The following is a 13,295-nucleotide window of genomic DNA, read 5'->3' as shown; positions in this document are numbered from 1 at the left end:
TGTTTTTTTTTAAGAGAGGGGATTGGGAAAATGGTGGTGGTTTTTGGCGGTTCTGGAGACCAGCGAAAGATGGTGACAGCTGTTTCGAGAAGTTTTTGGTTCTCGTTGTTCGAGCTGTGGTGAACATCAGCCTTTTTGTCTACGATACAGCCGCCATCATGGGTCGCATGCACGCTCCTGGGTATGTAAATTCTAAATTACTCGATTTTCCAGGATTTTTCGGCATTATCCGAGGTTTCTGTCGCATCGTGAATTTTTTTTTGGTGAAGGAATCATTCAAATTCTCGGATTATCCCGAATTGGGGAGGGATCCAGTGATCTTTTGGGGTTGGCACATTCTGGCCATGTGTTCGACTCGGTGTCAATGGATTTTTTCTTGGGATTTTATCAGAAGTTTGGCGATCAAGAGTTCGTGGGGATTGATCATGACCGATTTCTTCAATTTTTATGATTTATTTATGGTCTTTTGGAATTTCCAGAAAGGGTATTTCCCAGTCTGCATTACCATACAGACGAAGTGTACCGACATGGCTGAAACTCACGCCTGAAGATTGCAAAGATCTCATTTATAAACTTGCCAAGAAAGGCCACACTCCATCGCAAATTGGTAATTATTTTATTACTACTTACTCCGGGACTGAGGCTTATCCAATTTCTCATTTCTCCATATTTTTATAAAAATGTCTTATAAAAATATTTGAGTCATAATATGATTGATATATTGTTGAATTATTCATGCAAGATTTTTGAGGAAATGTTAACTACAAATTTAACTCAATCCTCAATATAGAAATTGGAACATTTCTTGCTAGAATAAAAATAATTTGTCAGAATTTGAGGCAAACTTTCATATTTTTTTAAAAGTTTGTTATAGGTATCTGACAACATGGAATACCTCATGTATTTATATTCTGAAAGCATTATCATTTCTATTTTTTTTTTTTTTATTAAGGTGTTATTCTTCGAGATTCTCATGGAGTTGCCCAGGTCCGTTTCCGCACTGGAAACAAAATCCTTCGCATTGTGAAGAGCATGGGCCTAGCCCCTGATCTACCCGAGGATCTCTACTACCTCATCAAGAAAGCTGTGGCTATTCGCAAACACTTGGAGAGAAATCGCAAGGACAAGGACAGCAAATTCCGTTTGATTCTTGTTGAGTCCCGAATCCACAGACTCGCTCGTTATTACAAATCCAAGGGATCACTCCCACCAACTTGGAAATACGAGAGCTCTACAGCAAGTGCTCTTGTCGCGTAACGTGTAAAATTCTTTATTATTAAATAAAAACGACAAATTTCCACTGAAAAATATTCGTCTTCTTTCTTTGATATATATTTTTTTTCCTGTATTTCTACAATGGGGAACTGCAAACGTGAAATTATGGACAAGTAATTACAAAATCATTTCGTTAATTGGATCCCTCGTAGTTTTGAGCCTTTTGCCACTTTGCTACCATTGAAGACACTTGTTTTTGTTTCTTGCTGACTACATTTTTCACCTGTAATTAATAAACATGATGAATTGATCAATGGACTATTGAAAAAAAAAATTGATAAAATATTTAACGAGAAAAATTTTGAATGACCTTTTTCTTTCGTTTTTCTTTGTAAACGTCACTGGCAGCTGACAACTTTTCCGTCGTTTCTGGTATCGTTGTCGCGATAGGTTGGGACTCAACTGCAATCAATTGGGGAGATGGAATAGCCTGGTGTTCCTCGACGGGTCTCTCCAATGACGCAATGTCACTGTAGAATGAATTGAGGGCCGACCCCAGGGATTCTTTATTTGTTGTGATCGGTGGTTTCGCTATTACTTGAGTGTTTGTGTAGATCCTGGGAAAATCCAGGAGAAACTGCACAGTGTCTTGACCCGTCAGTCTATTGGCAGCCGCAAGAATCGCTTGCTAAAAATTTTTCAGTTGCACTTCAATTTTTCGGAAGCTTCGGAAGCTATGTAATTAAAATTATGACCTAAGAATTAGATATACATTATGCAAGTGCTGATGATACGCTGGATAATGAACAAGTTGACTCTGGAGGAGTGCTGGATGATGATGTCCGAGGATGGAGACACTTGTTGGATCCTGCATCGTGGCTGCTGCATACATGGACGGAGGATTCGTTGATTGAGGTGCTGCAGCGAAAATAACAGTGGGTTCAATAGAGGGATGACTCCCACCTATCGAGAAAGATATCTCCGGTGAATCAACTCCAGGTGGAAGTGGTTCTGATCCCACCAACGGTGGAAGGGAAACCTCTGGAGTCTCAGGGGTCGAGATCTTATCATCTGTCAATGAAAACCGAATTTATGGAAGTGATATATATTTATATAAATCGAGCTTTCATTTACCAGTAGATTTTTTTTCATCATCACCATTTGCTTTCGATTTTTTTCCCTTCTTCAGATCCTCTGCGTTGATCCGAGGAGGTGGTGGTGGACTAGGACTTGAAATTTGTGGTGGAGGTGGGGGAATCATTTCACTCGATGCATCGGTGGTTTCTGTACAATTTTTTTCATGAAAAATCTCTTAAAAATTCCATGAGAATTGACCAAAAATCTGAATTTCCATGATAATTGAAATTTCATTGAACTTTTTCCATAGCAAAAATAAATGAACAAACCTGTGGGTATCGCGTCATTTTTCCCCAAAACAGGATCCCCCTTGAGTCCCTCTACTCCAGATCCACCAACCCCGTTGATTACTCCAGACTTGGTCTCCTCCATCTCATCAACCTCATTATCCGTTGGTGGAGGTGTCGTGCAAAGTTCCATCTCTTCCGCTCCTCCAATAACATCTGGATAATTCCACCTCGTCTCACCGGTGCTTTCGTTTTGATAATAGTACCGTTTATGAGACCTAGAAACAACCCCCAGTTTCCAAACGCAAAATAATGAGAACGCCATATAAACCAGTAGAATTATTTTTATATCATAAAAAAAGACATTTTTCCCGGAATTTGGTCTTTATTATTTTCATATATAATTGTATACACTAGGATCCCTACCTGCTCTTCTGGGTTGAACAAGGAAATGAGATTACGTGTTAAATAAGTGAAAAATAATTTTTTCATTATTCAAAGGAAATGGGAATCAATGAAAAGACGGAGTGCAAGGCATTCCTGAAAGGCAGATGATCGAATTGTGACAGAAAAGTCGAAGAAAGATCGACGTATTGATTCAATTTTTTTGATACAATCAATAAATAATTATTGGCACGGCTAATGAATTGGTATCCAATGAACAAAGGGGTTGAAACATTAAATCAATGATCGCCACTACTTTCATACATTCCGGTACACCATCCACTGAAATAATACTCGCTTCTTGTGGACCTACAACAGCAAGACAAAGCATAAATCACGAATAATTACATTATAATACGATTATAATACGTACCCTCTGAAAAATCACAGTATGTATTATTGTAGTCATTGGTTTTTGCTTATACATTTTCACATTGAGTTAAATGAGAGTTTTTTTTATTATTATCAACACGATTAATGAGTTTTGGAGAGTCTTTGCATCATAAGTTGTATGGTATCAACGAAATTGTGAATAGAACTAGATTTAATTTAACTTGTGGCATTTTTGAATGATCATACCTATCCCACTGACAGCTCCATCCCGAAGGGGCAGCTACTTTTTCTAAACGACTGAGTTCACGGCTCGTTCCACTCAGCCAATTGTCTAGGTAACGGTCCTTTAGGTCACCACCTTCCCATGCTGTCAGAAGTGTCTGTAATATTGATATTCTAGAGCCATTGCCTTTATGCATTTGAAAACGCAATGTGATTTTTTTATGAAAATGGTATTCCTCACCAAATATTTTTTACTAAATATTACCTGAAGCTGAATAGTCATAATCTGCACTGCAGATGCACTTTGAAAACCCTCAGAGAGGAATTTCAATTTCTCCAAAATGTTATCAATCTCTTGTTTCGTCTGAATTTTCTCTGTCTCATTTTTTTCGTCAATCACTGGTGGTAGATTCAAGGTCTCGCCTCTGACGAACGATATTCCACTTTCATTTTTCTCCGAGTCCATGGATTTCTTGTCCGAATCATTAGTATTCGCATTGTCTTCGCTATTCTCGACACCCAACGGACTCTTCGAGAACCCAAAGCCCAATCTCTCATTATTTCCCCTGATCAATTCACTTTTCTCCCCAGTATCACTGTTCGCCTCCACCTGAACAGCTTTCACTTCATGTTTCGGCCTGACGTCAAATCCAATCCGTCGTTTCCTCTGGAATGCTTTGGTCGGTGCCTCACAAGTCTCCAAAAATTTATTCGCCTTCGAGTTTTCCTCAATCTTCACTGACTTCTTATCGCCGTCAGGGCCATTCAAATTGCTGGCCTCAATGCAATTTGGATTCTTCAATTTTTTCACAACTCCCACCATTTTATCCTCGAATTCAGTAATAGGGAATAACGTCTTACGATTTTTATCCACCACAGATTCATCATCGTTATCAGAATCGTCAGCATAACCAGGCACCAACGAGAATTTCGTCCTCTGCTCGTCAGAATTAACATCCCCATTCTCCCTCGAATTATCTGATGAGCTATTGATTTGAAATTGTGGAAGAGTAGGTCCAATTTTAACATCTTCTCTGTTATCGTCAGCACTCAACTCAGAATTAATATTTACAGGTGAATCATTAGTTTTGGAAATAATTTCATCGTCCACCTCAGACTCACTGCCATCACTTCCAAAAGACGTGATCATCTCTATCCTTCCATCATCAGAATCGCTGTCCCTACTTTCATTCAAGCTCTTCTTCTCCACTTTATCATCAACGACGATTTTTTTCTTCTCCCTGAATCTATTCTTACTCCTCTCAACCACTTCCTTTGGTATCATCCCCTCGGGTATCTTATCTTGCAGTAATTTGTATCTGTTCAATGGTGGAGTGTGCCTCGGTGCTTCGTAGGGTTGAAATCTTCCTGACGTTTGAGGTGCATCCTGATTATTTCCCTTCTTGATGAATTCCTTTGGGATATCCCAGGTCACTTGATTCGTTTGAGTATTCCAGTAATAAGGATAACCTGTCGACTCGTCGAAGCACTCCTGCCAGTGAGATCCACTTTTTTGGATCTCCTGATCTTTATTGGACACAGGTACGGTTGTATTCGGTGTAATGTGCTGAATTTCTTTGAGAAAATCGTCCACTTTCTTGTCCAGACATTTAGTTTTAGAAATTCTTCCAGGCTGGTGGCCATCCTCGTCGTCAGTATCTGAGTTATACTGCTCTAATAAATTTGTCAGTGGATTACTTGGCATTTTTAGTAAAAAACTGACTTGACGTTTGCAAACGTTTGTTATCTGTAAATTAATAAAAAATAATCGACCGTTGAATTCTTGGAAATTAGGTTTTTTAAAATTTTTCGGTGGGATGCAATAATTAATTTTCAACTGTTATTCTCTTGGTGAATGCATAACCTCTGAGAAAACTCAATAATTGACGGCTGGAAATTTTCCGCTTTGTTATGACAAATCAAAGAAATATTTCGTAACTGTTCCTCATTACTAATATTCCGTAATTAAACAAAACTCACGTGCAATTACCTTTGTTTCGGCTAAAATCGTGCGACTGGAATTGTTCCTTTTTCTTCTACTGCTTTCATAAATTAGGTCTATAAGAAATGACGGAGAACATTATATGCCGAACAATTCACAGTACTTACATTGTTTATTTTTTAAAGAGCTGTTTTTGTAATAGTGCACTGAACACTACACTCACGACATGAATTACATATAACGTGACAACTGAGAGAATCATTGACAATCAACCCCATCAGCCCCTTCTCCACAACATCATTGATGTGCATGAAGTGCATCATGTATCGACACCTTCACCTATCGATATATTCGCGTCCCATATTCCATTTGTTAAATAAATATTTATCCACCCGTTACATTGCGTGTAAAATATTCTCTTCTATTTTCGTCATTTGATTAACAATTTTTAAATTGATAATTAAAAATGTTAAATGATCTTTGCTCAATCTGCTCAGTCGATTTTTGAGAACAAATCGATTGGTGTACGAGAATCGATACATTTGAGTTTGCACAAAAGTAAGTGGTTAATTTTTTAAGAAAAATACAGGGAAAATGCTCAAAGCTCCAAAAAATATTGATAATTAATTCCAAGTAATTAATTTCAAGTGTTTCACGGTGAATTTTCTGGCACTTGCTCTACAAAATAATGCATTCCTCCATATTTGCGTTAAAAAAATTGTCTACGTGTAGTTCCAGCTGATGAGCTGTATGTCGTGTCATATTCTGTGAAATTTCCCAATAAAACGTATATTTTCATATTGAATCAGAAGTGTAATTGCACAAATATCAATAATTCAATGCGTAATTCTACGTGAGTATTACAAAAAAAAGGAATGTCCAAAATAATTCTCCAGACGAACCATTGATTTATTTTTTTTGAAGAGGTGTGAAACGTGAATTAGTAGTGACAGGATGAATTTAATAAAATGGGACCAATTGGAGGGTAGTCTGGCCCCTTTATCAAACAGTCAACGAGAGTGGATCGAGACATTGGAAGAGAGAGTCTCCAAAACACTGGCCAGCGATAGTGACGCGCTGCTTGTTGAGAAAAATATTGACGAGAAAGAAATCCACTTGAAGGATAGAAAAATTGACAGCTGCCACGAGCTCCTCCAGTCCTACGCGCTATTGGAATCGAGATACGAGTCGACAGAGTACAAAAGATACTGCATATACCTGAAAGAGCTGAATATTCGCAAAGATGATTGCAACAGTTTATGCATGGACATTGAAAAAGCTCTGGAGGACATGTCCGCCTTGTCCACCCAGTATGGAATTGTCTCCAACAAGACAATGTCCCTTCACTCAGCAACAGAGCAATTAATCGCCGAACAGGAAAAGCTGAACGAAATAGGAAATGAGATAACGAGATACGTAAAATATTTCAAAGAGGCCGATCTGATTATGGACAAGCTGGAGTCTGCGAATTTATCAGTGCGCAGTGATACATTTATTCAGATAACCGACAAGATCGAGACGAATATTGATTTCATGGAGAAAAATGATAAGTTTAAAGAATCCCCGGTGTATCTCGTGAAATACAGACACTGCCAGTCAAAAGTCATTGGAATGATGCATCAGTGGATAATGAATTTATTGGATGAGGCTACTGACAGCATTTTGAGCTCCTTACCCACATCAGAATCCTCTGGAGAAGATCCAATATATCCGGACGCTGATACACAGACTCTGGCTTTGTTGTACGGAAGGTTCCAGAGAATTTTACCCAAGATAAAGCCCATTATTACAATTATTGAGAAACGATCTTTTAAACGACAGGAATATGATAGCCTCTTGCTGGAATGCCATCAGAGGTATCTGATGAAAAGAGGTGGTGTTATAAGTGCAAGTGTCCAAAAAGGCCTTCAATCAGTAAAGGAAAAATACAATGGAGATCATTGCAGTTTCGTACGTCACGCTTGCTCCCTCCTGCTGCACGCATCGATAGACGAACACCGGCTGTTCTATCAATTTTTTGAGAAAAAGTCTCATTTTTTGGCTGGCTATCTCGAGGGTCTCTGCACTTCTCTGTACGATATCCTGAGGCCGTCAATCATCCATATCAATCACCTGGAGACTCTCGCCGAGATCTGCTGCATCCTGAGAATTGAAATGCTAGAGGAGCACGTGCAGAATCACATGGAGGCCCTCGGGGGCTTCGGAAATATCTGCCTCCAGCTTCTCCACGACGCACAAGAGCGCCTGGTCTTCCGCACGCATCTGTATTTACAATCGGACATTCTGGGATACAATCCGTCCCCTGGAGATCTCGCCTATCCCAATAAATTAAAAATGATGGAGGACATAGCAGAGTCACTGCGCGAGGAAAACCGTCAAGCAAAAATCAAGAAGATATCTGTCTCATCGATATCCTCAGTGTCTTCCGTCATTTCTAATCAAGAATTAGAAACCCCCAAGTTTATTCCAATCGTTGGATTCGAACCAATCCACAAATTATCTGGTCCAGTCTCTTCATTCAATCTCGTCAACAATTCCCCAGCTGACCTCCATGGCATGTGGTATCCAACAGTCCGAAGAACTCTCGTCTGTCTGTCAAGGCTGTACAGATGCGTTGATCGTCCAGTATTTCAATCACTCAGCAAAGAGGCTATAAATTTTTGCATAGAGAGCATCGAAAAAGCCAAGGAGAAGATCGAGGCACGAGCAACACCACTCGATGCACAATTATTTCAAGTGAAGCATCTACTCATTCTCCGAGAGCAGATCGCACCATTTCAGGTAGACTTCACTGTCAAGGAGTATTCACTGGATTTTTCCAAAGTTAAAACAGCCGCTTTCGGATTACTCGAGAGGAGATCGAGGGTCTTTGCACTATCGAATAATGCACTCCTGGAATTTTTGCTGGAGGGGGCACCCAGGATGAAGGAGCACCTCATTGACTCCAGAAAACATGTGGATTCGAAGCTCAAAGCTGCTTGCCAGATGTTGATTCAGCACTGCACGAAGTTGCTCGTTGATCCCATCGATAAATTACTTGGATCCAATACCAATGCTAGTAGTGCTAGTCCTCAAAAGACCATCCATCAATCAACTAAAGTCCATCCTCAAGTTGTGGCTCAAGTTGTCAGTGAAGTACTGAGACTCATCAAGTTCCAGCTGCCCAGTATTCAACAGTCGATGCAATTGTACTTGGCTAATCGAGAGACTGAATCCATCTTGTTTAGACCCATTAGGAATAATATTGTCGGAATTTTCACACAATTGTCCCAGTGGCTGCATGGAAATTACTCCAGCGAGGAGCAGCTGCTCATAGCTTGTCCTCTACCTGAACAGGTGTCCATCATGTTGAGCTCTTCGAGTCTTGCACACACCTCCAATTATTCTTCAACTCAGGAACATCATCCCCCGGTTACCACTGCTGTAGCTGGTACTGCTACTATCTGATTATGGTCAAAGGAATCGTAATTCGTAAATCGAGGAAAATCATCTAGGGAAATGATTCTGAAAAGTCAACGTGAATGGATGGCAAGGTTTTCACAATTTAATAATCAATCATTTATGTTATATTCTTATATATTTATTTATAAACAAAATATACAGGATGAAATAAATACTTTTCAAATTGTTGAACTTCTAAGTAACAAATGTAATAGTGTAAAAATGTAATATATATTTCTGATTATTAGAGACAGCCGAAGAATTTTGAATTCATCTTCCTTTGCAATTTCTCTGCCTTGAGTAAAAAAAAAGCATGGATCTGAAAGTATGGTGGCGGAGAGCATGCAAAAAAAAAAGTGTTACGCGTGGTGAATTCAAGGATGCGCCCTCATGTAAACGTTCATGACGGCGGAGTACACGTATTTTATGTAAGTGTCCGAAAAAAAAAAGGCCCAGGGAAGGATTGAACCTACATCCTTACGCACTTAGACCCGACGCTTTAACGACGGGCTAACTGGGACCTGGGACGCCTGAATTTATTTAAGCATACTAGCGTATATAGCGAAAGTTTAAAAATTCCCCCAAAAAAAATGGAGAAGGTATTCACTGAAATTTGAAAATTCGAAATTTCAAAAGAAAAAGCGAGGACGTATTCATTGGAATTGAAAAATTCGAAATTTTGAAAAAAGTATCAGAGGGACATGAAAATCGAGGAGGTATTCCCTTTTAAAAACGATATAAAGATGGTGGCGGAAAATCCAAAACTCAAGTTTTCTCTTATGTAAAAATCCTGATCTGAGTTCCTCAACGTCTCCATGCAACTTATCTCATATATGGGTAATAAAGAAATAAAATTATTTTGGTGTTGAAAAATATCTTTATTTACTTCTTTCAAGTGTAAAAAAAAATTACAAAATTCGTATTTACGATTATGAAACAGTAGCATTGTAAATATCGAGGTAATTTCATTGGATTATCACGCATGTCCTTGAACTGCGTGACTCGTCTAGGCGTCCCTGCGATAAATCTTGGACAAGAATTTGAAAAATAAGTCGTGCGGAAGACCTCGGGATATTTGTTGTATGTGGGTGTTCATGAGGTTGTAACTCTCCTCCTCATAAATCGCGTATGTTGTTGGCAATCCCAAATCGTCGTATAACTGTTTGACCCGTGCCACTTTTTCCACCTCGTCAAATCCATAGCAATCCTTGAATGAATACAAAAATTCAATAAACCCAGCCGCGAATGGGTAATACCCATTATGTTTAACACATAATTCGGATTATGTTGTAAAAATTGGGACAAGTGGACACTGACCTTCAGAACTTGTCGTTGTGCTGGAGTGGCTCTTTGGAGAGCAACAACAGCTAGCCATGAGCATTTCCCTTCCTGTATATCAGTTCCATTTTTTCCAGTGACACCTGGATCTCCATAGCAGTCTAAATAATCATCTTGGACCTGGAAGAAATGCCCCATTTCAAGCAAAATTGTTTTTGCCTGGCGATGCATCTCAGGATCAGTCACTCCAGCCTAGAAAATAGTACGTCATGCAAATGCCATGTGTGAGTCTGAATTTGGTATTGAATGAATAATTATTCATCAAATTATTACTCACAAAATACATAGCTAAAGTCACTGGCATAACGAATGAGTAATAGGCTGTTTTGTATTTAACAATAGCGTTGTATCGATCCATTGTAAATAAATTTAAATTGGGTTTACTTCCAAAGTTGGTGGAGAGAAGGTCTAGAGTTTGTCCCATGGTAGTTTTCATGGTGGTCTGTGGGATTAAAAATATAAAAATCCAAGAGAATAAAAAATATAAAAATCCAAGTTGCATACCTCGTGGAAGGTCTCCAGGAGATCAACGTAACATGTTTCCTTCTTAAAATGGGTGCGCAATAGTTGATACAGGGCTTGTTCCAATATGATACCATCATTGATAGCAGCTAAGCCGATGTTATTGTGAAGGTACCAGCAGGGCTGGCCCCTTCGGGTTTTCGAGCGGTCCATAATGTCGTCTTCCACCAGGAAAAATGCTTGATGCTGTACGAGAAAACATTTTTTTCCTAGCATTTTTTTTTTCATAAATCATAATATTTATGATGAAACGTACCAATTCAGTACACCAGCCCAGTATCCGGGCCATTCTCAAATTTGATTCAGTGAGATGTTCAGGAGACACTAATTTACGGTAAGCATACACTAGGGCTAGGCCACGATTTTTTTTTCCATTTGGAACATTGGATTGTAGTACCTGCAACATAACCATTTCAATGACCTTCTACATAAAGCTTTATATGATTGAATTTACCTTAGCCATCCATTTAGTCGCATCAGGAATGTCTAGATGACGTCCAGCCTCAGTTAAATCCCTTACAATATCTGGCCAGAGTCCCATCATCTCACGACTCTCGTCTCTGCTGGACACCCAATTTTTTTGGGCCATACTGTGGGTCATTCTTACAGATCTAAAAAGAGAATCTCCCTCAATTTTTTCTCTTGGATGTCTAAATCTCTGAACGTCTCCACGTACTGACACATTCTTTCAAAATGGTATTATATTGGCCACAAACTCATCAATATGTAAGAATCACGTCTAAAAATAAGTTTCAATGGTCACGAGTTCAAGACTTAGAGGTTGAAGATGAAAATGATAAGTATCGGTCTATTATCATTTTGTTCTTACAATGGCAGGTATTAATCCATCATAATTAATCTAGCATCTTTATCAGTGATGGCATTGAAATAATTGTCATTTGTTAACCAAACAACTTTTGCTGTATTCATGTAAATTGATAAGACTGGAAATAACTGAGACTGCATTTAATTAATCCTGAAAATGAATTTCAACTGAGGAAAAATATTCACCCCATGGATTCTAGAATACTGAGCAGCGAGGTAAAAATATTTCTAATTGATAATGAAGAAGTGCGTGAAAAATTAAAAGTTTAAAATCATAATGTTCACTTCCGCGGAAATACTTTGACGTTACATACAATTTTGAATAATTCATGAATTATTCTTCTCACTAGAGTATTGAACTACCTGATCCCAAAATTAGTGAATCAGTACGAGACGTTGTGAAAACAAAAATTACCCATCGTGGAATGCAAACCGTGATACACTGTCCTCCCCAAGCGTCAAAAATCGAATTCATTAACTTGATAAAAAATCATAAGATGTGAACAATCCAAATGAAATAAAATTATGAGGCAAAATGGTAATTGTGAGAGCAGAAATAATCGTGGAAGCAAAAATTTATAAAACGAGAAAATAATAGGAAAAAATGAAAAAAAAAAGTGAACATGATATTTTTTTATTCCTGCACATCCGGTTGTAGTAAATGTCTCTTAATACCCACCTCATCTGGTGATCTTGGTCGTATCCACTGGGTAAACCATGAATAATGCTGCACGTAAAACGTCGCATGATACCTCCATCAGCTGTAAAACGCTGCAATCCATTTTGGAGCAAATATCTCACTGAACTCCTCATGATTGGCACTGCGGTATCTCCAAACTAATGTAACCTATTGCATTCACAAAAATTCACTTTCTGTTGAGAGAGAAAAAATTAATTTCTTTAAGAAGTTCCAACTTTCTCCCACCATATCATATTTTTCGATATAAAATATAAAATATTTATAGGAACTTGTAACTTCGAAATCTATATTTCACATTATTCACATTATTATATATTCATTGACGAATATTTCGTAAATATTCACGAATAGATTTTCCATTTTTGCACGTAAAATTTCTTCTGGATACAATTTTTTTAACGAGGAGAAATGAGGCCACATTATACTCACATACTAAAGATTGAATAGATGGTAAACAAATTCCTCGTAATGGGAAATGGCCACTTGCATTCGATGATTACAGCTGATTACGAATATCTAACATACGTGCGCATTTTCACCGATCAACAACACATGACGTAGTATATCTTTGTGTTTATACAATCATGTCATATGTGTACTATTTCAATACCATCTGACATGACCTCGAAATTAGTCGAGAGTGGAGGACGCAAAAAGGGTTGATTAAAGTAGAGGCTCAGTTCTGGGGGTTTAAGTGACCCCAGCTGCATCGTAGTACTGCACCTCAAGAGAGGGAGGGCGCAACACGCAATGCTGGGGTGTCCATCAAGTCGACGGTGTAAATTTTATTATCTGCTGTACGAATGCTCTTTGTTTTTCATTTGTTTAACTGAAATTTAGTTGACTGTAGCACGTACGGAAGGGGGAAACCACATCTTGTGGAATTTTAATGGAAAAAATTATTCAATCTATTGAATATATACCACTAATGAATTTATATTTTTAAATG

The 13,295-nt window shown here is 38.4% G+C and overlaps 5 protein-coding genes across 9 annotated transcripts in view; 3 read left to right on the top strand and 2 right to left on the bottom strand.

The window, feature by feature from the left end:
- Positions 1 to 72: 72 nt before the first annotated feature.
- Positions 73 to 1,308, top strand: RpS13 (ribosomal protein S13). The gene is made up of 3 exons (XM_011314192.1): positions 73 to 181; positions 480 to 607; positions 953 to 1,308. Exons 1-3 carry the CDS (start codon positions 159 to 161, stop codon positions 1,255 to 1,257), a joined length of 456 nt encoding a protein of 151 aa, XP_011312494.1. The 5' UTR covers positions 73 to 158; the 3' UTR covers positions 1,258 to 1,308.
- On the bottom strand, positions 1,306 to 6,441 carry LOC105272208 (formin-binding protein 4). 3 transcript variants are annotated; one of them, XM_011314193.1, is made up of 9 exons: positions 5,744 to 5,901; positions 5,569 to 5,636; positions 3,844 to 5,325; positions 3,603 to 3,736; positions 2,622 to 2,857; positions 2,350 to 2,499; positions 1,988 to 2,286; positions 1,586 to 1,903; positions 1,306 to 1,498 (listed from the first exon to the last, which is right to left on the bottom strand). In XM_011314193.1, the coding sequence occupies exons 1-9, from the start codon at positions 5,841 to 5,843 to the stop codon at positions 1,409 to 1,411; spliced, it is 2,877 nt and encodes a 958-aa protein (XP_011312495.1). In that variant the 5' UTR covers positions 5,844 to 5,901; the 3' UTR covers positions 1,306 to 1,408. The 3 variants fall into 3 exon arrangements, with proteins under 3 accessions (XP_011312495.1, XP_011312496.1, XP_011312497.1); XM_011314194.1 differs by having other exon boundaries at positions 2,374 to 2,499; XM_011314195.1 differs by lacking the exon at positions 5,744 to 5,901 and adding an exon at positions 6,423 to 6,441 and having other exon boundaries at positions 1,308 to 1,498.
- On the top strand, positions 6,025 to 9,214 carry Cog3 (conserved oligomeric Golgi complex subunit 3). The gene is made up of 2 exons (XM_011314197.1): positions 6,025 to 6,373; positions 6,445 to 9,214. The coding sequence occupies exon 2, from the start codon at positions 6,475 to 6,477 to the stop codon at positions 8,965 to 8,967; it is 2,493 nt and encodes an 830-aa protein (XP_011312499.1). The 5' UTR covers positions 6,025 to 6,373; positions 6,445 to 6,474; the 3' UTR covers positions 8,968 to 9,214.
- A 604-nt stretch (positions 9,215 to 9,818) lies between these two features.
- Positions 9,819 to 12,996, bottom strand: Fpps (Farnesyl pyrophosphate synthase). 3 transcript variants are annotated; one of them, XM_011314180.1, is made up of 8 exons: positions 12,776 to 12,996; positions 12,326 to 12,519; positions 11,276 to 11,432; positions 11,078 to 11,218; positions 10,804 to 11,007; positions 10,577 to 10,741; positions 10,279 to 10,491; positions 9,819 to 10,168 (listed from the first exon to the last, which is right to left on the bottom strand). In XM_011314180.1, exons 2-8 carry the CDS (start codon positions 12,457 to 12,459, stop codon positions 9,968 to 9,970), a joined length of 1,215 nt encoding a protein of 404 aa, XP_011312482.1. In that variant the 5' UTR covers positions 12,460 to 12,519; positions 12,776 to 12,996; the 3' UTR covers positions 9,819 to 9,967. The 3 variants fall into 3 exon arrangements, with proteins under 3 accessions (XP_011312482.1, XP_011312481.1, XP_011312483.1); XM_011314179.1 differs by having other exon boundaries at positions 12,326 to 12,493; XM_011314181.1 differs by having other exon boundaries at positions 12,326 to 12,493; positions 12,780 to 12,996.
- Positions 11,444 to 13,295, top strand: part of mwh (multiple wing hairs) — a 20,228-nt gene continuing 18,376 nt past the window's right edge. The window contains exon 1 of the mRNA XM_011314186.1: positions 11,444 to 11,862. The gene's annotated coding sequence lies outside the window, so the exon portion shown is untranslated. The remainder of the gene's footprint in view (positions 11,863 to 13,295) is intronic.

The sequence above is a fragment of the Fopius arisanus genome, unplaced genomic scaffold (genome assembly GCF_000806365.1).
Source record: "Fopius arisanus strain USDA-PBARC FA_bdor unplaced genomic scaffold, ASM80636v1 scaffold00149, whole genome shotgun sequence".
Taxonomy (NCBI): domain Eukaryota; kingdom Metazoa; phylum Arthropoda; class Insecta; order Hymenoptera; family Braconidae; genus Fopius; species Fopius arisanus.
The sequence above is the reverse complement of the archived record's forward strand: the minus strand, read 5'-3'. Positions and strand labels throughout refer to the sequence as shown.